This window comes from Monomorium pharaonis, chromosome 2 (assembly GCF_013373865.1).
Source record: "Monomorium pharaonis isolate MP-MQ-018 chromosome 2, ASM1337386v2, whole genome shotgun sequence".
Taxonomy (NCBI): domain Eukaryota; kingdom Metazoa; phylum Arthropoda; class Insecta; order Hymenoptera; family Formicidae; genus Monomorium; species Monomorium pharaonis.
In genome coordinates, this window is record NC_050468.1 from 31,499,824 (window position 1) to 31,524,866 (window position 25,043).

Consider the following 25,043-nt stretch of genomic DNA (forward strand, 5'->3'; position numbering starts at 1 on the left):
TTTACAAAATGGAAGTAGTAGATAAATTAATCGCATTGTTACAAACTGTTTTTTTTTTTTTTGATAATGGAATGGAATGTAATGAATAATGATGTTACTTAGGGAATTATTCTTATATTTAATTTTTAGTTTTGAAAAAAAACTTATGAAAATTGCCATATATATTAAAAGAAGCATTTATATATATATTGTATATTATATAGATATACATATAGATATTATATGTATATATATATACATATATATATATATATTAAAGTTCATAATTAAAAAAATTAATGTATTATTTTGCTGGAGCAAATATTCAAAAAGCTTAAATAAATATTTGCTTTCTTGTTTTTTCTGCTCTCGGTATCTCAACTAATTTTACTATGTGTTAACATTGTGCACATTTTTAGACTTTATTTTTGGAATTAAATATTGAAGTCTCAGCTTCCTAAATAATTATACTTAATTTTTTTTCTTTAACTTTCAATTACTATCATTTTAACGATTTTAATACATTTACTTTCTATAGACTAACTAATAAAAATTAAAATTTTTAATGACATTTTGTTTTAAATGATTGATGACTATTGTCACTTTCATCAGGAAGACAAGATTTTTTTTGCAATGCGTCACATATTTTATGTGTATGTGTATGTGTGTACAATATTATATAAATAATAAAAATAATTATGATCTCAGATTCAGACATTTTCATATGTACGCAATAAATATGCATGCAAAAGTTTGAAATTGTGTGAGTGTTTTTAATCCTTTTTTTAAGTCTTAAAAAAATTAATCGCGCAAGATAGACTGCCTCTTAATATTCGTAAATATCTTTATTATTGCTTGATTAAATTAATTGATAAGCTATATGGAAGAATATATATATAAATCAATATTAAATTCAAGATATATGTATATAATACGATGAAGACTCCATGACCAGTGAGAATATTCTCAAGAAATGGATTTGCGGGATACTTGATACCACTCATCAAGCTGTTTTGTTAGACTGTATATTATATATAAAAAGCATTGCCCTTTTCTATTTAAGGAAATAAGATAGGAGCGACAATATCCTACAAAATCGAATATGGAACTTGTCAAAACAGTTCAATATTGTAACAATTCTTCCGAACCCATCTAATCGAATCTAATTATTGAACCGAACCCTAGCTGAGATAATCTCTGAACTTTTGCTTGAACAAAACACGTGCCTAAAAGACGTCTTAATTAAAGGATATCTCGAGGACATCTTTTAAACATGTATATATATTGTCATGAATTGTTCCAAGCTTCGATTTAAATTATTAGGTACAAAAGGTTCATCACTCGAGCTATCCATTCGGATATGTCGTACCTAAAGACAATAACAATACAGACGCATGTTGAACTCGTCAACACAGGCACTCTGGGTGCCGTAAGCGTTTAACCGGCTGACTGATCCAGCCAATTTGCGACTATTGTCGTCCGCCTTGTAGCGTACTGTGCCCTCGAAGATCGCGTCACCCGGCGTAGTCTGTATAGTCACCGTGTAATCCATCATCGTCGCGCTGTCCGTCTTATCCTGCCACACCTTCGCGTCCTTGATCATCTTCAGGTTCAAGGTCGCGCACATCGGATACCTGTCCAGCATATCATTCAGCTCTCCGATGAGGAACGACACGCTGTCCTGCAAGCCAGTATCGTTCCACGGGACCTTATTACTGGTGTGGCACTGGCACCAGTGATTCGCAATGTGCGCCATGTCGCAGGTGCGAGTGTCCGGCACCGGCAGGAACCAACTGATACCACGTGGAACGGGCGACGCGGCCTGGACTTTAATGCGCCTCTTGAGAAACGACTCGCGCAGAAGATTTGGCATCAGCAGATCCATCAATGTTTCGTGCAGGTCGAAGGGCGTCGTGAGGCTGTGTCTATTTCTTCGCAAGTTCCCCCAAGCCAACGGGAACTTTTCGCGCCACCATTTCGGCAGGACGATGAAAACGAAGGGTAGACTGTCCTCGATCTTCCCCTGATACGTTTGCCGGAAATCGCCCCATCTCATACCATGATCGCTCATCACGATCAAGGCCGTGCGATTCAGCAGATTCTCCCGCGACGCATACTCGAAGAACTTACGGTAGGAGTCGTCGCCCAATTGAGGATACGTGAAGTAATCGTGAGTGAGACTCGCCTCCCAGATAAAGGCAAAGTAAAGCTCCGACGAGAATTCGATCGCCGTTTTGCGGGTGTAGTCCAGCAGGCAGTCGAACGTCTTCTTAGTGCCGAGACAGAGATTGGCGTTCAGCTTGTGGGTGTTACCGATGTCGTTCTCGGCACCGACGCAATACGGTCTCAGATAGTAATCCGTCGGCTGCTCCTGGAATCCCGGTTTCAAATAATTGAACGTGGTCATACTGTAGGCGTCCTCGCCGAACACCGTGCGATAACCAGCGGCACTGAACTTCTTCCACAAGAACGGGCATTCGTCGAACGTTTTGTTAGGCGTCTGCCAGCACAGGTCCCGCAACTCGTTTTGGTTCAGACCGCTCAGCACCGGGACGAGGTTCGGGTACGTATTGTCGGCGACCTTGGTGTAGCCCAGCATCTCCACGGCACCGAGGGACTGGAGCGACTTCACGGTCTTCGGCATCATCCTGTGAAAGTTCATTCTGGAAACCGAGTCGAGCCCGACGACGAGAACGCTGAGACGATCGCCGGCAAGCGTGTCCGTTCTCAGCGCCTGCCTGCATCTTTCTTCTACCGAGGGCTTACGAGGTAGGAAAGCGAAGTAATCTTTGTACACTACTTCGTTGTTTTGATAACATTCGACTTTTACGAATTCAGCGTTTACAGTACAGGAATCTTGGAAGGGATAGCATTGTGTGTCATACCTGCAAAATTTCATTGTTTTGTTTAAAAATCTGTATACAGAAAGAAGCGGTTTTGCTGAAGTATCTAAAAATTTAGTTGTGAATGCAAATCTGAAAATAATTTTGTTGGCTCAATGAAATCATTATGAACGCTGGTTGGTAAAATGTGAAAACTTTTTGCAGCATGCCTTTACATAATTATTTTCATGCCCTGGTGAAAATGTAAAATCGGAGCGTAAGTCGAATGTAAAGGGAGAGTAATAGAAGCGTTAACAAACCTTCTACGAAGCGTAAATTGAAACAATGAAATGTAAATGAAGCGTTAACACTTCTTTTACATTTTATTGTTTCAATTTACGCTTCGTAAAAAGTTTGTTAACGCTTCTATTACTCTCCCTTTACATTCGACTTACGTTCCGATTTTACATTTTCACCAGGATGGTTCAACAAAACTACTTTTAGATCTGTTTCCAACTAAGTTTTAGATATTTTTAGCAAAATCTTTTGTGTAGAACATATATCCAACAGATAATATATGCACATATAATTTGCATTCTGTAATATATAGTATAAAGATATATGTATATTTTAATTTAAAATTTTTGATAATACTAACGTAATGGCATTGTCATTATCTTTCATTCGCCAAAATGGTCGCCAGCAGCAACTTATGCCGCTCGGACTATTGTAGAATTCATTCCACGCCAATAAGTTAACGAATAGCGCGGTATTGTTTGATTCGATCAATGGTGGAAAATTTCCATATTCGCATTCGAACACGCCTTTTGTTATGAAACGTCGAACTGCAGGATCAAAAGGATCCATTGCTGGTAATCGACATCCTTTGTTGCGAACTAGAAAGCCACCGTTGCTTATTGGCGGATTGTATAAGTTTGACGCTGTCGATACATATTCCTCTGAAAAATGTATGGATCAATAATTAAAATAGATGCAAAAACATGCTCGAATGATGTGAATATAAAACAGATTTTTATATTGTTATGATTTATTAAAATTATGCAATATAAGTAAAATACAATTATTTTTTTATTATTAATTTATTCTTTATTAATGTATGATTTATTAATTATTAATTATTAATTATTAATTATTAGCATTAAATATCTCAACAATTAAACTTTAAAACTTTAACCTTTTAGTTGCTAAAATAACAGCAATTTGAAATAAAAGATAAGATTTTTATTCATCTTTCTAATTCAGTTTTTATGTTTATTTTCAATAATTTGTAATTTAAAAACTTTAAATATATATGTTTAATATTTTTATTTAAACAAATTTTGTTTTAATTAAAGAATATTATTAATAATTTGTTTGTTTAAATATTATTTTTGTAATATGCATTTCAAGTATGCATTATTATCAGCACTACAAAAATCTACATTAATTTCATAAAATTTATGATAATTTCGTAAATATCTATATGCAAATGATGTTGTCTACGTGGTTTTTATGTGTTTTATTTTGCATTTTTATGATCGCTACAAAAAATTTTATGCCTCTTGCATATGTAGAATTTTATGATATTTTATTTTTATAATAGTTTTATAATTATAAAATATTAGTATATTTAACAAAACTTTTTACTAAAGCGTGTAATAAAATGACAATTATTTTTTTATGAAACTAAACGAATAATTAATGACTTAGACTTTTAATATTAATTTAATTTAATTTAATATTAATATTAAGCGAAAAAAGAGTTCTGAATGTTGTTATGCATATTATACTTTTAAGCAGGGGTCTCAGTTTTAAGGATTTTACCACAGAGCCACGGCTATCTTTCACTTTTGTAAAAAAAATTAAATTAATAATGATCTAATACTCACGCGTTATTACATCTTGAGCAGTTGGTTTAGCCATTGCTCCGAATCGGATGATTCGAAGTTGACCAGTATTGTAACTGTTGATAATAAAAAGCGACGTTAATAGAAAAACTAGCAGCGCAATTAGCCATCTTCGTAGTCGCAAACCACCTTTTTGTATTTTAGTTTTGATTAATGCCGTGGTAGATTTACACTCATCGTCAACAGCTTTTTTGCCGCCGCGAAACAGTGCCTGTAGAAGAAAGGGAATGATTTTGATGATCAAAAAACAATTTTGATGATGAAAGCTCATTTAAAGTTATCTATAATAATGCACACACGATAACATGCATTAATGTAAATATCATATACAATTCGTGTATGTATAGAGAGAAAAAAAGATCTATAAAATTATATTCCATAAAAATTTAAAAAGTTGGAGAAATAAAGCAGTGGTATAAATAAATAATAATTCATTTACCATTTCTTCTCTCGTGTTTTTTATCTCTACTAAAACTAGATGGGTCATGTGTTATATTTAACGTTTAAAAAAATAAATCACAATCTACACAGGAAAACCTTGATTTAATTAATTAGATTGATATGTAAAGAAAAGTACTGTTAAGAACCAACAACTGCTCACAATGAAAGAAATTACACATGACAAGTATGTATATTAGAAGAATTGACGTGCTTTGTGGGGGTAAAAAAAAAAACAAAAGATTTATTTTACCTCCTCGAGAGAGTGATGTTCACGCATAACAAAGCGATTGCATGCATCAAGCACTTTCGTATGCGTAAGGTAGAATGGCACAATCAGTATATACATTATGTCCAGTGCGTTTGTTCCTATGGCGGCGATAACAGAACACCGATATCACTTTCGGTTTAGACATTTGTCTCGTTAATTGGCCTACATTAAAATTCGCGGATTGAAATTTGGGTGTCTCTCGTTTGTAATAATATAAAAGAAGTGTATTACTAATTATATATCGTTATGCTATATATCTTCGTTTGCCATTATTGTGTCGAAATTTTTTCTAATGAAGAACGGCAGCTTAAGAGATAGAATTAAATTGAGCAGTCTTGGTCCTTCTATTTTCCATCGCTCTTTGCAACGATCAATAGTTTCTGCTTATCTCCTTATTGTTTCCATATTGTTCCGCAGACATGATTACTCATTGCGAGCCTCACAAACATCATCGCATTAGAAAAGCGCAAAATGATGAGGAAATACATCGAACGTAGCGCAACATTTATAGAAGTTAACCCGTAGCGTAGCACGCACACCAAAACTCAAAATGCGCAAACATGTCTAGTTTGCATTGAAGAAGATTTCTTTTCTCTCAATGATTGTCTATCTAAGTGAGCTAAGGATTGGCAAAAAATGTCCCTCTCTCTTTTCGTTGTTTCTCTTCTTCCTATGGGCATTAGACTTACGTTTCTTCTACGCGATATGTTCGTGTGGTCCATGAATTTTGTAGTGACAATTACGACAAATGATAAGGTAAGCGCGATTATTTCACTATACAAATCTAGTGCCTCGTTGACCTTTCGTTTATAATTTAACGGCCATTGCACGGAGCTGGAAGACTTCTGGAACGTTGATTCTAAAGCGCCGCTGCCATTCTATCGGCATATATAACAATATATCGTTACATTCATTTAAGGGGCGTTTCGATTTAATCGTCGCGACCTATACCTATTTTCCTCGGTTCGGCACGTATATGTTAAGCGATAACTTTTGCGCAGGCAACAAAGCACCTCCGACTCTTGTTTATTGTTCGAATCAATTTATGTATGCTTGATTATGTGATTGAACTTCTTTGGTTTTAGGTCCTCGTATCTGTAACACTTCTTGATCGCCAGTCTGTGAACCATTTTTTCTAGAGATGTTGAGTATGCGTATCTCATCGTCGATATGTATAATAAAAAAGAATGTCTGGTCACAGATAATCAGGCCTGTTCGAATTTATCAAGTGGAACAGGGCCTTACTGCCTTTCTTAATTACATACTTGCACCGCCGTAACTCTTTTTTAATTAATCGCGGCGTATCTGTACGACAATCTAATGAGTGGAACCTCAACACTATCTCTTTTGTCTCTTCTCCGTCCCACTTAGCGTTTTGCTCATGTTTTTCTTCCTAGATCTACTTGGTTGTGTGTTATGCTTAATGACGTATACATCTCCAGAGGTACACTCATCGATTGCATTCCTAAAATATTAAATTTAGCACAGTTAATTACGTTAATACCTTTTTCTCTTCTGTTCTCTTCTGACAGATAGAATTATTAATATTTCTTGATATATGGTAAGAAATATTTTATGACATTTTTGTTTATGAATTTTTAAATTAATTTAGTAGAGATCTTCTTTTTGCAAAACAGACATCACAATATGAAAAATCAACATCACAATATAAACAATAAAAAAAAAATTACATTTATTTGATAATTTTTATTTAATTTCAAATATATTGAAACAGAGAATTTTTATTCAATTAATTTACCTTTTATTTAACAATTTCTAATTGAACTTTTATTTTTATTTTTAATTTAATTTTAATTTTAAATTAATTATATATCTCTATTTTTTATTTTTTTTTAAATAAAAAGTGTGACTAATTTTATTTGTGAAAAATTATATTAACAGTAAATTTTAAAGCGAAATTAATATAATTGATGAACCATTCGCAAATAAAGTTTGGTTTGTAATTTTTAAACATTTCTTTAAAAAGTCAAACAATTATATTTGTTCAAACATTAGTTTGGTTGGACTATCCCAATGATCAAATTTGTTTGACTTAAAAAAAATTTATTAAATCTAAAGAAACTTTTCTCTCTGTGTAATATATTGTTTCCTTAATTAAACCATCGGCGATATACCTACTTATGTATGTAAATTTTCAGTTTTCCATTCTATTTCCATTTACAAAAATAAAATAAACTGTAACTAATGAAAATATGGAAGCACTTGTTAATCTTGCAATTAGCGTAACGCATATACGGAAATTTTCTCTTAGAATTCATTCTTAAAATTATAGCACATTTATAAGACAATACAGTATTTTAAAGAATTTTATATGATTCTATTACAATAAAATATAAAATATTTTAGTTAAATGTTTTATTAAAATTTTATTAAATCAGAGTATTTACTGTTAAAAAAAATCAGGAAAACTTGAGACTTTTAGGTTTTTATCGATAATCAAAGAAATTTTTGAAATTTTACTTTTAAATTTAAAGTCTATCTTTTTTTTCTTTGATAAAATTATTTTCTTTTTTTTTTTATAAAGTAAAGTCAATTAGTAATAAGTATGGCACACATATATGTTCTCGCATCCATATTTTTCTGTAACTGACAGATTTTTGAAAACTGGATAAAATAATTATATAACATCACATTATTTCAAATTGTCATTGTGTTTAATTATATTAAAAATTCTGTATTTTCCTAGCATTAAGTTGGATCCATATTATGAACAGGTTGTTATATTTTAATTTATATTATTTCTTTTTAGAACTTTTCTCAAATTTAACATTTAAAACTTTTTGCGATTATTTGATTAAGGGACATATTCAAAGATATAATTATAAGTAAAATTATTACTTTTTTACTATTAAAAAATTCTTAATTAATTTTATCTAGAATTTTAAATAAAATTCTTGAAAAATCTGAGAAAAATGTTTAAATGAAATTTGTGTAAACCTGTAAACATTATATAAATTTTACCAAAATTATAATAAAATTTTTCAAATACTGTGTTGTCCTACGATTACTATGACTTTAAAGATATGTTCTAAAAGAAAATTTCTCCTAGATATTAAGATTGTCAACAAGCGGAATCTGAAGTGAGATATACGTACATTCGGTCCAATTTTGCGTCCTTGCGCATGTGAACTTGAAGAGACGAAATTCTCAAACAGCTGTTTTTAGATAGCCACAATGATTTTGTAGATATAACGCGCGGAAGGTTTGAACGTGATGCATATTCAGAACACTTTTTCCCGGTGATAACACTCAGATAGAATCTCTAAAAACTTCTTATAATGTAATTTCAAGTTGCAGCAGCGAGGCATCGATATCACGTTCTTAATATCTTGTTTCCTTAACTGAAACCAACTGAAACCGTCGACGATATACTTCTCAGCTACACTTGTACCATACAGAATCCTCCCTCTCGAAGAGACGCGGGATGAGAGCATCGGCGAGATGTAAATTCGTCGTGGAAAATGTACAAGTCGACGATTCAACTACCGAGCCATCGGTCTCTTCCTCGTCATCTTCGCGCCGACGTCCGGTCTGTCATCGGGATACGCGGAATGAGAGCGGTACACGTTCAACGACCGATCCTCTCGGGGATGCTTCGGCAGGCGTTGCCGCGCCCCGGCAAGCTGGGATTTAACCGAGAGTGCGTGCGGACGCCGCGACGGCCCGAGACTGGGCGAGAAGTGACGAGACGTGGAGGAGGATCAGGGTACCTGGTCGATAGCGGAGCACGCGCGTTTCTTCGCCGTGCGGCGAAGAGAGACGGCTAGACCGGTGCACAATGCATAGTTTGCCAGAGTCAAATCGCAACGGGACAACATTTTTAGGTCATCGAGATGCAATCTGTAGGACGTGCTTTTGACAATTTCTTTTTTGTATGATTAACTTTTAGGCGTGACGTATCACTTTCGCATTTACGCAATGTACCCACGTTTTTGGACGTTAATCTGTGATTTTCTGCAATATGTGCATATGTCGATTTGCATATAAATTGCATATGAATTTATTAATAAAAGCACTCGTAAACACTTTCATTAGTTTCTAATTACACTTATAGAAAAAGTAAGAGATAAATATATGCTGATAATAAAATAGTTTTAGTACTTTTTAAAATAATTTAGAACAAGAAAAGCATGTAATAAAAGCATTTATTTGAAAACCACCCAGATAGCACAGAGAGTTCAAAAAGAACTCAATTGTATGTCCAATTATGAATTCTTTTTGAGATGCAAAAAGAATTATTTTTATAAAAATTTTATAAAAATAATTCTTTTTGCATCTCAAAAAGAATTCATAATTGGTGACATACAATTGAATTCTTTTTCAACTCTCTGTGCTGTCTGGGCATTTAAAATAGATCTGTGAATATTTTAAATGATGTAACATTTGATTAACAGTTTGAATGAACATTTGAAAGAACATTTGATGAACAGTCGACCATTAAATTTTGAATGTTACTATGCATGGAGAAAATTTAATCACGTCTATTTGCATCTCACTTTATACCGTCGACGATTATTAATGACTGTTAGTCGATGCAATTTCTGTTAATTATAATAATCAAATTTATTTAATGCAAAAATAGTTCACGAGATGCAATTGTTAAATTTTAATACAAATAAATTTTGTTTCAATTCCAGAAAAAAGATGTATAATCGCATTGGAATGTATATTTAACCTTATCTATACCACTAAAGATATTTATGAATATCGCATCCATTAAAATTATCGTTTTATTAACCACAACTGATAAATCTGCAGCAATTATAAATAGAGCAACGAGCGCTTGATAATAACATTGATGTTAATTATAAGTAAAATAAGAATTCTACGTAATAGTTTAGTCCAGTGTTAAGAAATAAAATTAATTAAGATGCAAAACAAATAAATATCGGACAGTTTATATTTTTCAAAGAACTAAAATTAATAGACAATGTTATTTTATACATAAATTAAATAATATAATATTCGGACGTATGTTTTTTATAAGAAAAAATTTTAAGAATTTTGATAAATAAATCGAGTACAAGACTGCATTCAGAAACATTACATATATGTATATAATTTTATCCTTGTTTTTCATCGAATGTTAAATAAGGATAAAATGATACCTAGATTGCACCCAGACAATGTTTTTGATATCCAAATGGTAATATATTTAATTTCTGATTCTGATTGAGTTTGCAGTTTTGCGCTAGACGAAGGATTAAATTTATTTCCTTCTTAAAATAACACTACAAATAGTTTATAAAATTTTCCAATTGTCATTTTAATATAGTTCTTCGTTTAAACTATTTAATCTTGATATATTATTAATTAAAAATTTAATTTTTCATCTAATTATGTCAATATACTGTTACATTTCTTCATATATTTACTGTTAATCTCTGTTAATCTTAATCAGTAGTTGATAAATCTGTGAGCTATGATATTAACAAATGAAAAGCATAATGAAAAAAATAGCTTGTGTAGATTTTTGTACCGACGGGGATATTACCTCGTGTAGATCAAACTTGTTAGGTATATACTGGATATGCTTAGCAGTATGTACCGAGGTAGAACACCATAGAACACCAGAAGTCACAATAACATCACAAAGATATCTTTTGTCGCTCGATGGCATAATAATGTCATAAGGATATTTTTTATGTATTTATAAATGACAAATAAAGTCATGATGATGACATGACTTAATTTGTCATAATAACTTATACATAATATTTTTATGATGTTACTATATTAAATTTATATTCTATCCGAGTATTCAGATAGCCAAATGAAAGCAACGTGTTGTCATTTTGCTGTCACTTATTCGGCATTCAATTTCACCAAACTAAAGCCAAGGTGATTCCATAAACTGACTGTTGTTCTGACATCATGTAAAGTTTTCATTAGAATTCAACAAACTGACGGCAAGTTATCATCATGCATGTGAACGATGCTGGATATCACAATGACAGCAAGTCATCGTCATGCATGACATCTGCACGTGAGGCTATATTGACGGCAATTTGTCTACTTCGCAATTAGCATTTTGTCATTATCCATATGTCATCTGTGATAACATATTCCCCAATAAAATAGTACGTGATATCCACGTTAATGCTACGTGGTTCGAAATCTACGTGAATATTCGAGTGGACATCCGCTCAAAAATGATACTAGAATTTATGTGGATGCGATCATAGATTTGACGTAGAAACCACGTAAAAATTTTACGAACTTTAGAAACATCCTCGTAACATGTACGTACTCTTTAAATTTCTTGGGATGTAATGCTACTCTAAAAGAATGAATTCACTCTAAGCGATAATGAAAATACGGCTACTCAAAATAGAGTGACATCTCACTTTTTATAAGAATGAATTTTTCACTCAATAAGTGAACTCTTCATTTGACTAGAGTGAACGTTTCATTTTTCTTGTAGCGAATCGTTTACTCAATTAAAATGAGTAAATCACAAAAGTATTATTAACTAGGCAGTAAAATCTTATATATTTTAGTAAAAGAAGTGATCCATGCTTGCCGACAAATTGTCGCCCGTGAAGAATAAAATTATGATGTCGACATCAAGATGTAATTTGGAAACTTTATCAATATTCAAGACATTATTAAATATATAATACTTATTATGCTTGTGTACAACGTTTGATAATAAGTGTCGTCATTTTGCCGTCACGTTGCCGTCATGATGCTACATATGATGAAATGCGAGCTCATGACGTGCTGTCAATGTGACAAGTTTATTATTCCTCAATGCATGCTTTTACAATTTCATAAACTCATGAAGTCTATTTGGCCTCCTGATGCTAACTTAGTTCCACGTTAGATTCCCATGACAGCAAATTGTCGACAAGTTTACAACGATACGTGCATTGCATCAGTTTGCCCGATATGCTAAATCTCGTTTGGCTATCTGGGTATAAATGTTCACATTAATGTTCCCTCTTTCTGGATGTTTAAGAATAAAAGAGCCATCATCTAGAATTCTAGAAAGTTATAAAAAAATATATATTAATTAAATATAATTTTTTATATAATTAAATATTATTTAAAGAAAATTGGCAAAAAAGCTAAAGGTTAAGACTATTGAATATAAAAAGAAGAAATGTAAACTCTTCTTTTATGTGTTATATATTAAATTCTTATGAACAGATATACTTTGCATTTTTTGCATTGGTTATTTTTTAATTGTAAATAAAATATCACTACAAATTAATTAAGATTAACAAAAACAGTTATAAAAATTTATGTAACTGTTATCAATTTAAGTAACAATTAATGATTATCTGTAAGATTATAATACTAAACCAATAAAAAGCCGATATGAACCGCACACATCTGATTTATTATAATATTACATTTCAAATTAAAAAGAATATCAAAGAAAGATTCTATATTAAAATAAAAAAGAACATTACAAGATTGTAACTTTTAATTGAATTTTTGTAGATATAATAGAAGTGCTCATAAATAATCGTTGATAAATTTCACTCTTTCATCATCATAATAATGGTTTATTGTTGAAGTGATATAGTTATAATGATTCATAACGTATTTAACTACAATGATAGGTCTTTTATCTAATACAGTCGTGTTTATACATGGATTATACAATATTTACAGTGTAACTTAAGATCATATAAGCAATACTTTTCTTGGACAATTTCACAGGACATTACGCCAGGTCAATGGCTGTCAGGATATCTTCGTCTGCGTCACATAATGCGTTTCATTCGTGTAAAGTATTTATACGGCGTACATGTGCGTACGTCTCTTAAACGCGTATCAATCGTTAAATTACGAAAATTTTGGTAATACACTTACGATGTACATCGACTGTTTCGCTAATCGTTTTGCTATACTTATCGACCATTTATTCGCCATACATTCACTATTTACAATACAGTTTTCTTCGCGCTCGTAAAAGAGTGTCATCCTTTGATACTTTCTCGAGACAGAGAAAGAAATATTGTATCATTTTTTCTTACAGAAGGATTTGTTTTTATTATTTTATATGATTATCGGTAATCACACATTTCACGAAATATAAGCAAAAGACTTTTTTGCCAGTGGAATCATTAGAGAACTATATACGTTCATAAAAAAATTATCTATGACATCGTAAAACAACTATTAATCGGCTAGAGTTAAAGGTCGAGACCGTAGGATTGTTTGGTGAAATATTTAACGGTTCACACATCGAGCTTGCACTTCTCTTTTCGATACGAATAATTTACAATACCGCCACTATTAAGATCATCACTCTTACACATCGAAGACAAATATTATCCGGTGATATATATTTCTCATTCTTTCTAGTATGCTTCTCTCCTCTTTTTCGAAACGTAAAAATATAATTTGATTTGATAAGTACAAAATCGTCGATATGCTTTGATGCATCAAATTCAATCATCGCTCTTTGGTCGAGTCAGGCTATCTCGACGACTAACGGAACTCGCAAGTTTTTCAGCACATCTCCCGCAGACAAACGAATACACTGTGCACTGTGTAAGTGGCAAGCAGGTATCAGCGATTTTGATTTTTGGCAAACGTGACATGCTTAGAAAAAGTGACAAATTGTGCATTTCGCCTCGAGCGACATTTTTTCCCCTTTTTTTATATGTGTTTTTTTTGTCTTTTTTGGTAACGTTACACGCCTAATCGATGCCAAAATCATCGACGAGTTCTCTTTCGGGATCTTCTCTAACTTCGTCGAGCTTTCTTTTGTTCTCTCCAACAAGAAATTGGATGAATTATTTTATCGAAGTGACCGCTAGAAATGCGTATATTTTCTGGTTTTATGAGCACTTTTTTAATTGTCGAGTAGTATGTAACATTTGCTGTTACGTGTAGCTTGGCTTTCATCTTAAAAAGGAGAAGATACAATAGAAGCCGTTACACGAGTATTAATTTCTGATTATGTACATATATGTTAGATCGATTACACGTAAAATCCCATCGCGTGTCAGTCATACTGATTATGATATCATTTGATAAACACGCAGACTTTTCTCACGAATTTCAGAGACGATTATAAAATGTTTAAGTGTATCGTGACTATATTTTACGGAGTGTTTATTAGAAGTAATCAGCAAGAAGTAATCGCGGGAAAATAAATAATTCTCGAATAGAATTCACCCTCCGCACGTATAAATCCAATCATTCACTTTCAATAAATCACATAATATAATTTTTTATCGTTAAACACCGAAAGTCTTTAAAATATTTTGTTTACAAATTTTACAACAAAATTGATTTGCGAAAGTTTTAATATTGCTTCTGCAATTACGGAGATCAAGTTCAAAATTGCGGTGAATTTGTTAAGTCAAATAATATTTTTGTGCTCGATTTTTTGGATATTCACATTTGACAATTAATGTATTTCTAAGAAAAAAAATCTGTTTCATTACACATGTGATTTTATTAAATATTTGGTATTATTTATGTGAAGAATTACATTCTTTATGTGGATAGATGTACATAGATGATAGGTACCAGAATCGGAACTTCGCGGAAAGAGCGAATAATAAATAAATCATAAATTAGTACATGTTGTAAATGTGTGGTATACGTTTCATTGGCGATGCTTCGATCGTTCAATAATTGATTAAATATAATGATAGGCGATAATGATTAATACTACTGTATCAAGTTATTATTGGCTATTTTCAGTTGATGTTTGATAAAACAGTTGAATTACGCGCAATCAATAATGTAAAAGATGCTTTGTTACGTATATGTCATGTCATTTAAATGTATCGAATGTCGTAGTAATGTATATTTTACATGGACATAGGTTATTTACTAAAAAATCACAGATAAAATGTTAATATTTAAAATTCTTCTATAAATTATTATTTAGAGAGTAATTAACTTTCTAATATAATAATTACAATCGCGTTTAAAAAAATATATTAAAACATAGCCAATATGAGTCATAATCTCTCTCATATTTGTTTAAATCAACAAATCTTTGTTTTGAATCATCTGTAAAATTGCAAAATAAAATAAAAAATAACCTCTTGTGGAATTTATCGAAAATTTTAAATCAAATCTGATGTCATTTAATCATTCCACCAAACGGTATTTTTTTCATATAAATGAATAACATTGTATAATAATTGTGTAATAATATAAATTACTATGAGTAACATACCTACGAATACAAACAATTTATAATAAAAAATTACAATAAATATTATAATAATTTAATTACTCATAATTTATTATTATAATATTTATTACATCTGTTATTCTTTATTATTATGGTTATAATTATCATAATAAATATTATAACATTTATAACAAATATAATAAATGTTATAATATTCTTTGTTATAATTTAATTAATATTATAATTTCATAATAATTAATATTTACAACGACAACGTAAACATCGCCGATGATGTATGGAGAGGATGGACGTTTAATTAATAATAGTACTAAGTGTTATTTCTTTTTTAGTTAATCACTGATTCCGAGGCATTCGTAGACATTCGCAATGTATTGCATGTTGTATCTCCTGCATACGTCCATCCATGCGTGTAAACGATAATAAATTTATTATCATTACTATAATACTATGATACAAGATATAAGTACATTGGTTTAGTGATTGCAGGCTGCTCCTCTCATATCACAGCGAGGGGCGCTGCCGGGCCCGCCTCCTAAATTACACCTATACTCTATCATCCGCGCATATTTGTTTCGTTCTAATTCCGTTTTTCTATCACGCATACACATCGCACACATATCGCACATCGTAAACAAACGGAAGCAACACATATACATACAATCGCGCGTATATACAACAATCGCACAATTGACGCTCTAATGCATCAATATAATATACGTATGTATACATATGTATATATATACGCATTATACATATAATCATGTATTTATATATTTATAATATATACGCATATATATATACATGTACAGTTCCATGTACATTTGTATATATATATGCATATACATAGATATTTATTCATATATCGTTATGTATAATAAGTATTTATAACGTAGCCTTAGATATAACCCGGAGAGGTGACCACCGCTGTCGCGAATGGACGGTCGAACTGTGTCGGGGACACCCGTTGTAAGGACGCGACGCCACGTGTCTTGCGGCTCCAGTATTATGCCTAATACGCCCGCCTTCTCTCGCGAGCCGAGCTCAGTCTAGGCGCCGCATCTAGCGCGGGTGCCCTCCTACGCAAATCCCCGATTGTGAGGAATTCGCGAATCGTACGTAGATACGTAGATGCACATTATACGAGGCTCGATCGGGTATGCGCGCGGGATCAATATTTAAGCGAACATCTCATCACCAGCCGCCCGCATCGCGGCTTCGAGCAAACGCGAAGCCTCGACTTGAATAAATGATGAACGCAAGCAGCGGCGGTGACGTGATCGAGCCCCCCATCTCGCGTATCGAGAGAGTTTTAGATCCAAATCGAGGTCGAAACTCTCGGTGTCCTAGCCTACTCGGAAGCCGTCGACGGATCGATGGAATCTACCGACCCCTTTTACGCATATTAAGACTAGCGCGATAATAGGAACATGGTGTCTTCGCTTACAGACATTGAAAACCACTACCGGGCATGGAAAGGAATGAGGAAGGGAGGGAAGAGGAGAGAGCCGTAGGGATATGTCGTCACTCTTACATGGAGAAATGCCAAAAGCAACTGGATCACCAACAGCGAACTATGTCGCGTTCGATGGCGCGATTGTCCTGGTGATCATGCTCCAATCGTGCTCTCTGACACGAGAAGAGATTAGGCGATTGTTTTCAGTTTTCCGAAGATTGTCTTCCCTCGAAATGCACGGATACAGCACGTAAAAGAAAGTATATATATATATTTATCATGACTGCTCCGATCGGGATTTGCGTAATCATCTGCACGCATCACTGCGCGATTGAAAAACTCCAGTTTTCACTGCTGATGATCGTGTGGATCAGATGAGTCGTGAACCTCGCCAATTGGGACGGAGGAATGACGGGATCAAGACCGCCAGTTATCAGTATTCACTCGTTGCAACTTCTTCTTTACTTCTTCTTCTTCTTCTAAACTCTAATTCAGTCTAAGTGAGAGTTGTATCGATTATATTATCAGCCTCTTCTATGCGCCGATGATTCAGCCGCTACGAACGGATGATCGCGTTTGATACATTCGTGCAGTTAAATGAAAAGATATGTATCCGTCGGGTTTCACGCAGCTAATCCCTCTCCCCTCGTCGGTGGCGGTGGCAGCCGCGCCGTGGGCGGTGTGGCGTTGTTCTCGGTTCTGCTCGGTGTCTCCCGGTCGAAGTGATGTTGAAGAGTATCGCCGGTCCAAGTCACGCTGGCGGACGTCTGATTACCGCCATTGGACGACGCCCCAGGCGAGTGCGAGGGCGATGGTGTTTGGAAGAGCATGGATCCCGAGGGTATCGCTGACTTGCCATCCACCAGAGGCCCGTTACTGGTCGGACCCAACGGTTGTTTTCCATCCAGGGAAAAGCCACCTCCGCCGGCACCGTACACCGAGCCAAAGAGGCTTGCCGCGTACTTGCCCGCGCTCAAGGAATGGGGCGGTAACCCGTTGCTACTCTGAATCACCGAAATCTCGTTCAGCTGTAAGTAATGCACGCCGTCTGGTTAGGTTAGGTTTATTCGGGGGCAATTACCTACAAAAATGAAAAATAAATGATGATTGTTAATGCGACTCCCCGTGTCGCCTTTGTGATGTTTCATCTGGTACTATCAAACGTTTTAATAAGTCGAGCAGCAATCGTTACATAAAACCCAGAATTGCGATGAAATACCAATTTCCGCAAATTACCCGAATTTGATTATGAGTTTTTAACGTTTCTGTACCAAGATGCCTTTAAACCTTATCACGGTAGTCATCTTTGAATTGAACACTGGTCTGAAATGGCCTTTTCGCTTCAAGCGATATAAGTATTACCTTCTGCTGGACGCCGTTAAGGAATGGCGCGGGAAGATATGGGTAAAAAAGGTCCGGTCGCCGTTGCAGGAACTCCGAGTCCTTGGGCGTGATTGGCAGGGGAGGTATATCCAACGACATCCGTCGGCCTCGACGCGACGTTCCGTTGGTAAACATGTGAGTACCCATATGCACCTGCGATAGAAAAAAAACACGAGAGGCGATCAGAGGCGGTGTTCGCGCGTCAGGCTTCTATCGGGTAGGCGCTGATGTTTCATCGAGCTCGAGCGACTTTTTTGTGACGCTTACGCGTTTTGGCATTAGTAAAAGCGATAGCGGCTAGCTGGTGTTAATAAAGATTTTCGGGGACTTGTAGAAAGGACTCAGACTTTCGATGGCAGTTAGAAAATTAATGTGTGTTATACCTTGAGATTGCCTTTGGTGGTGAACGCCTTCTGGCAAACAGTGCATCGGAATGGTTTGTCGCCAGTGTGAGTTCTCATATGGATCTGGAGCGCCGAAGACGAGGAGAAATTCTTATTGCAAATCTGGCACAAATGCTTGCTCGGCAGGCCTGTAAATACATATAACGGTTTCGCTAAACTGCCCCTGACTTCGTGATAGTGATATGCGATGAAGGATAAAAGGATCGTAAAAGTCTCAGTCTGAGGCTAATATGGATGAGAATTATAGCCTTGTGACATATAAATAGACTCAATGATGCCTTTAAACTTTGATTTTTCTTGTAATAAAATAATATTTATACGCATAGCACCGAAAATAGAAGTATGCCATCATAGCTACAAGAAATCCAGCTTGCCCTATATGAATGAAAAGAAAAACGAACAGAATGAGCGTAACCGCCACCAGTAATCCAGCGTGTACGTGAAAATTCTAAAGCGTATAGAAATAATGAAGGACAGGAAGCAAAAGGAACAAGCTCTAATAAGCGTGTTGCGAAGCAGCAGCATCGAAAAACTTCAAACTATGATTCGTTTCGTTAGCGAGGTAGGTCACAAATCGTGATTAACGCGATGAGACTTAATTTGCCGAGCGAAGCTGAGTTTGGATGATACGGGTGGCGCTCGATGAAGAAGCAGATTGAGTTCTTTCTTCTTTTTTTTTTTCTTATGAAAGCGAACAAACGAATGAGCGAGAGTACACTTACTGGCTGGTCTTTTCGGTGCTGGTAGATCACCCTCCGGCGATCTCTTCACCGTAATCGCGGAGTCGATGGACGTCGGTGGCATCGGCGGGGGTGGAGGAGGTGGTGGAGGTGGAGGCGGTAGGCTCGAATCGTCGACACACATTGGACTTCTGGAGGTTTCCCGATCTTGCTGCTGCTGTTGTTGCGGCGGCTGCTGCTGCTGCTGTTGTTGTTGCTGCTGCTGCTGCTGTTGTTGCTGCTGCTGTTGTTGCTGCTGCTGCTGTTGATGCTTGGGGTCGCTGAACAGATGTGGCGGCATATCGCGAATCTTGTGAGTCAACATATGCTGCTTCATATTACCCTGCGCATCAAAACACGTTTTATTGTATTTAATTAAGCCGTTGACTGTAATTCCTAGAAAAGAACAGTCGTAACATTGTTATTTATATGTATGACATCTGTGTGCGATATATTAGTGATTTGCGAATATTGCCGTTGAATGTCATGGCACAGATGCGTTAAAAGGTTCATATAGTTCTTTTTTTACATAGAAAATTTACTTTGCGATTATATATTTGTATTAAATTTACTTTACGTAAAGATATTTTAACATGTCACAAAGTATCTCCTTTTATCGCAGTAATTCACGTTAATATTTATGTTCCTGCATTGTATGATAAAATTATCGCGTGTGTATTGCGCGGATGTATACGTTTTGCTCAATCTTGCGATAATTACATCTTGAACTACTGAGTTAAGGTCATTCGGTTCAATCGCAAGAAGGAAGAACACAGTATTATTACGCATTGTCAGATAATTGCGACTTGGTCATGATGTTATCGACTGCACGAGATCGCAGGACGCTTGCTGGTAGAGTAGGCTCTTACCAGGAAGACGTGGTCCGAGGGTAGAAGTCCGAGGGCGGGTGGCATCAGCGGGGGCAGGCGGACGGCAGGAAAAACAGACGTCAGCCTTCGCCCCCCTCCTGTTCCTGTCCGCCCCCGGTTCTTCCGCTCCTCAGGCCGCCGCCGCCTGCGTTTCGGTTTCTCGCTATTTCCGGCAGCCGATCTCGCAGGGTACGAGCGATATTGGGGATTGGGTTGTGGGAGGATCGGACCCTTCGCGGCAAAGGGTTGGTCCGCGCAGGAACATACTTGCTGACCAGAATCGTCGTTCTGAAAGTACAGAGCAACGAGAAGAGTATAGAAGTGAATAGAGATTTATCTGGAGAAACTGCGTGATGAATGAGATAATTCTAATATTTAATTTCTGATTGTCGAATAATCCATATAAATATTGGCGCATATTTTTATAACATTAGCAATAATGCTACTAATATATACGTATATTAACACTTTTTCTTATTATTCGATTGTAATCATATCTAAAAATAAATTTTACAATAATATTATTTAAATTTTCTGAAAATTTTATTTTTGTGTAGTGATCAACATTCCTTAAATTAGCGTTTAAGATTTAAATAAATGTATGAGCGCGTACTTTATATTTATATTAACTGATCACGGTACACGAAATGTTTTACACTATTTTATCGAATGAAAAGATTAACGTGAATTTTCCTCTTGTTAATAAATGTTGTATATGAGCAACACTATATTTAAAATATATTTTTTGGAAGAACAGAGTGGAGGATAATTTTTCTGTGTATAAAACTAACAAATATTTTCAAATTCTTAGCAAGTATTTTACAATAATAATTGAAGGATGTACAGATATTCCTATACAACATTCTTTTATGGTGCCTTATGACAGTTTCGAGAAGTTTGAAGAACTTAATTTATATTAATTCCAATATAAATCTGTTCCTGTTTCTATGTGTGGAAATTACTTAAATAAAATACTTTTGCAGGAATCAAGATAAGGTATTAATTAAATACATTCAAGATATCGCGATATCGAGATATAAATCATAGTAAAGAAAGACGATATATAAACGAGAAAGAGATGAGAGAGAGAAAAGAAATTCGCAGTAATCGCCTTCGAGGTAAAGTAGATTTAATTACCTTCGTAGAAAAACCTCGATCGCATATGGTGCATTTGAAAGGTCGCTCCTTCGTATGACTCCGGTAATGAATCTCCAATGCAGATTGGCACGCAAACGTCTTGTAGCAGAATTTACATGTGGTGTTGCCACGTACTGTAACAAATTATATCTCTTTACATTTTCCGATTCGAACCTTCGTATACGTTTTCGACGAATTACGCTTCGTTTTACTCTATCAATGCCCCGTATTGTATACTTTTTACGATTCCTAAAAATCTAATACACAACCCGTGAAGGACGAGCGTGACCGGCATAACTTTTATATGAATCTTGTTAGCGAAGGACTTTTGCTAACAGTAGTAGTAAACAGTCTGGTTTACGATGCTATCATAGAGATTCAATTAGCTCTTGTTAATAAAAACGCGTTAAATATTTTTTACGTGTTGTCAATTGATTATAATATTATAATAATGTTACAAGCTCTTAATAAATATGGTGACCAGGAACTATAATACTTTCTTTATACAAATGTAACAATATTGAAATATTTTAAATAATTTAAATCAACATATGACAAAAAGAAAGCTATTTTCAAGTTACGAAAATTTTTCTTAAAATATTCAGATACTATAAGTAAAGTTTTAAAATATAAGAACTTAATAAGAAATCGCTGATAAAGTATCAAAGATAGACTAGTTTATTTTTATTAAGCTTTTCTTCTGTTTGAAGGTAAATCTTATTGAAAATGTCTCTGGGCTTTTAAAATAAAACTGTATGATATAAATATAAGTACTGCCGAACAGTTGTGTTATGTTAAATCGATATATTTAATTGTAACATATATTAACGATCTTGATTTTCAAATTATGTCTTGGAAGAAATTATATTAGAAATATTGAATGATCGATTATGGACTACTGATTAATATAATCGCGACTTAATTGTAAATAGATACTATATCTATACCGTTATAGTTTATAACAAGTAGTTTAAAAATTATGCCGATTCTGCTCAGATATATTTTACTTATTTTAATAATATTACTTATTTCAGCAATTAAAATTATGCTACTTTAAGAAATGATGATTAATCTTTCTAATCACAGCAGGTGTTTACTAATAACTACTAGGAAAAATTTATCTAAATAAAATAAAATAGAAGAATAGAGAAGAACAGTGAATTGTGGTGGAAGAATAAATTGTAACAAAAAAATTGTGATAAAAGTTTATTTTCTAGTATTCTTTCTCAATGACATATATTGTTGAGACTATTGTCTCGAGTGAAAAAGATCGAAATCGTCGCTCATTGTCATAAAAAAGTTACAAATAAATAAAAGTACTAATAAAAAAATATATATGCAAAGCGGTACCAAATCTATTCATAGAATAGATTTTGAATAAAGATACACGAAAAGTAAAAAGGAGAAAAAGAGCTTTGTTATTTTTCCTTCACTTTATTCTAAAAAATTCCATTTTATTAATTCGAAAACTTCCTAAATGATCTATATTATTGCATTTTACACCTAAAAAAATATTTTGTTAATATCGTCAGATTTCTCTATTACCAAAATGTACCGCTTTTGTATCTGCTAGAATTTTAACTACCACATGTAGAATTTGAAAATTTTGATTCTGTTAATTAAATTAATTAAGTGGAATACATATGTACATATCAGTATTTGCTGATCATTTATCTACCTCAGCTAATTTTTACACACATACAATTTTGTTGAAGTTACAAGATCTTTTTTTTTTTAAGTGTAGTATAAATCATTTAAAGTTTATTAAATGTATTGTCCTGAAGAATGTTATATGATGTTATTGTCTACGGGCTGCTTAAGGTCAAGTCAGGTTTTCAATTAGACAATGCTTTTTCTATCTATTTCCTCTTGCCTCTCTTCAACACATTCTCCAGGTAGCAACTGTCATTTGTCATTTTGATGTCAATATGATGACAAATTTTTGACGATATTTTGACTTTAAAATGACACGACAAATAACATCAGCTATTACTTAAGTCATTTTTCAATTTTCGACATTTTTAAATATTCATGGAAAGTCCTATTTTAAAATCAAAGCAAAGTTTCGTTTACATCCCGCATTACCATTTTAACTGGAGCTAATCTTCATTTCAAGCTAACCCATTTATGTACAATAGAATATCATTTATTCATTTACTTCATTTATACAAACCAATTTATGTTCAATTCCAAATATACGAACTTATTATTCGAATCATTCGACGATAATCGTGATTTGGATAATAAGAACTTGACTGCCTGATTTCAGTTGTTAAATATTGGCTTCTATTATCAAAAGTAATGTGTACTGATATAGAACTAATAAATCTTTATTATTCAAATCATATCGGAACTGTCTTGTTCCCCGATATTACGATAAACAGAATTTTACATTTAATATACAATGAGCGACTTTTAAATTATTAACAAGAGCTACAATAGAGGGGTTTGCTATATTTTCCCATTTTCACTGTATATGTTATTTTCTTTTGCTAATAACTTTAAAATTAATAGTAAGCGATATCTAAAACTGTATTATTGTATTCAATACTGTGATCTTGATAATATATATTAAAGTAATTTTGTAAGGAAGAAATAAATTTTTATCACATTTCAAAATCAAATAAAATAATTATCTCTGTTCTAAAATCTTCCCGAAATAGTAAAATGACGTCATAACGACAATAAATTTTGATCTCAAAATAACCAGTTTACGTCCTAAGTTTAGTCTCATAAGATTCGAAAATGACGTCGATATGTCACAGCCACGAGACATTTATTTTCTAATGACTTATTAACAAAAATAAGACTAATGACTTAAAAATTCATTTTCTAATGACTTATTGACAAAAATAAGACTAATGACTTAAAAATTTTGTCGTTTGACTTAAAAAACAAATTGCACGGTTTCCTCAGTACAATCACCCACGCGCTCGCTTGAGCCACAGTCACATTTATTAAAACTTCTGAAAAAAACGATCACCCATTCATCTGTCATTCATTGTCAACGCCTGACCTCGAAGATCATATGAAAATTGACACTTTGTGAACACTTGATGTTTACAGATACATATTTGTTATAGATCAATTCAACAGATATTAGAAAGAAGAGAAGTGTATAGTTAAATTATATTTTTATAAATAAATATAAATTTATAGTTTTTTTAATTGATTTTCAATCAATTTGATTGATTTTACGTGATACACCATGTGAAATAACTTGAAAAAATCTATTTTTGTTGTGTTAAAAAAAAGATGAATAATTAATACCTTAATATTTTAAGTGTTAATAGCACTGTTTTTAGTACTTTTAATATTCAAAATAAATAATAATTACTAGTTAATGTAATATTGCTCAGTATTACATTTCTAAGGGCCATCTACAGTATAAATAACATATATTTATTATAGAAAAACGCATGCATAATTATCAGAAAAAAATACAATTGCTAAAAAAAAAGATTACTTTAAGACGTCTTTAAAATAATGTTTTTATGCTTGTCTG

At 33.5% G+C, this 25,043-nt stretch overlaps 2 protein-coding genes across 6 annotated transcripts in view; both read right to left on the minus strand.

Moving 5' to 3' along the window:
* Positions 1-46: 46 nt before the first annotated feature.
* On the minus strand, positions 47-9,581 carry LOC105839242. 2 transcript variants are annotated; one of them, XM_012685415.3, is made up of 5 exons: positions 8,534-9,581; positions 5,400-6,882; positions 4,691-4,919; positions 3,460-3,760; positions 47-2,864 (listed from the first exon to the last, which is right to left on the minus strand). In XM_012685415.3, exons 2-5 carry the CDS (start codon positions 5,493-5,495, stop codon positions 1,349-1,351), a joined length of 2,142 nt encoding a protein of 713 aa, XP_012540869.2. In that variant the 5' UTR covers positions 5,496-6,882; positions 8,534-9,581; the 3' UTR covers positions 47-1,348. The 2 variants fall into 2 exon arrangements, with proteins under 2 accessions (XP_012540869.2, XP_012540870.2); XM_012685416.3 differs by lacking the exon at positions 5,400-6,882.
* Positions 9,582-12,931: 3,350 nt separating this feature from the next.
* The window catches only part of LOC105839254 (homeotic protein spalt-major), a 296,514-nt gene continuing 284,402 nt past the window's right edge, over positions 12,932-25,043 (minus strand). For 3 of the 4 annotated variants that reach the window (XM_036283383.1, XM_012685431.3, XM_036283382.1), the window contains 6 exons: positions 21,539-21,672; positions 20,402-20,689; positions 19,536-19,875; positions 18,793-18,941; positions 18,389-18,562; positions 12,932-18,054 (listed from right to left, as the gene is read on the minus strand). In XM_036283383.1, coding sequence (XP_036139276.1) covers positions 17,650-18,054; positions 18,389-18,562; positions 18,793-18,941; positions 19,536-19,875; positions 20,402-20,689; positions 21,539-21,672 — 1,490 coding nt within the window. In that variant the 3' untranslated portion in view covers positions 12,932-17,649. The remainder of the gene's footprint in view (positions 18,055-18,388; positions 18,563-18,792; positions 18,942-19,535; positions 19,876-20,401; positions 20,690-21,538; positions 21,673-25,043) is intronic. The other variant, XM_036283384.1, reaches the window with a different exon arrangement.

What these genes read in the sequence shown, in the direction of transcription:
- LOC105839242 (XM_012685415.3), bottom strand. Translation starts at nt 5,495, where the DNA reads ATGTATATACTGATTGTGCCATTCTACCTTACGCATACGAAAGTGCTT. An exon ending in AACATCACTCTCTCGAGGAG is followed by an intron (nt 4,920 to 5,399) that starts GTAAAATAAATC and finishes TTTCTTCTACAG; the next exon opens with GCACTGTTTCGCGGCGGCAA. An exon ending in GATAATGACAATGCCATTAC is followed by an intron (nt 2,865 to 3,459) that starts GTTAGTATTATC and finishes GAAATTTTGCAG; the next exon opens with GTATGACACACAATGCTATC.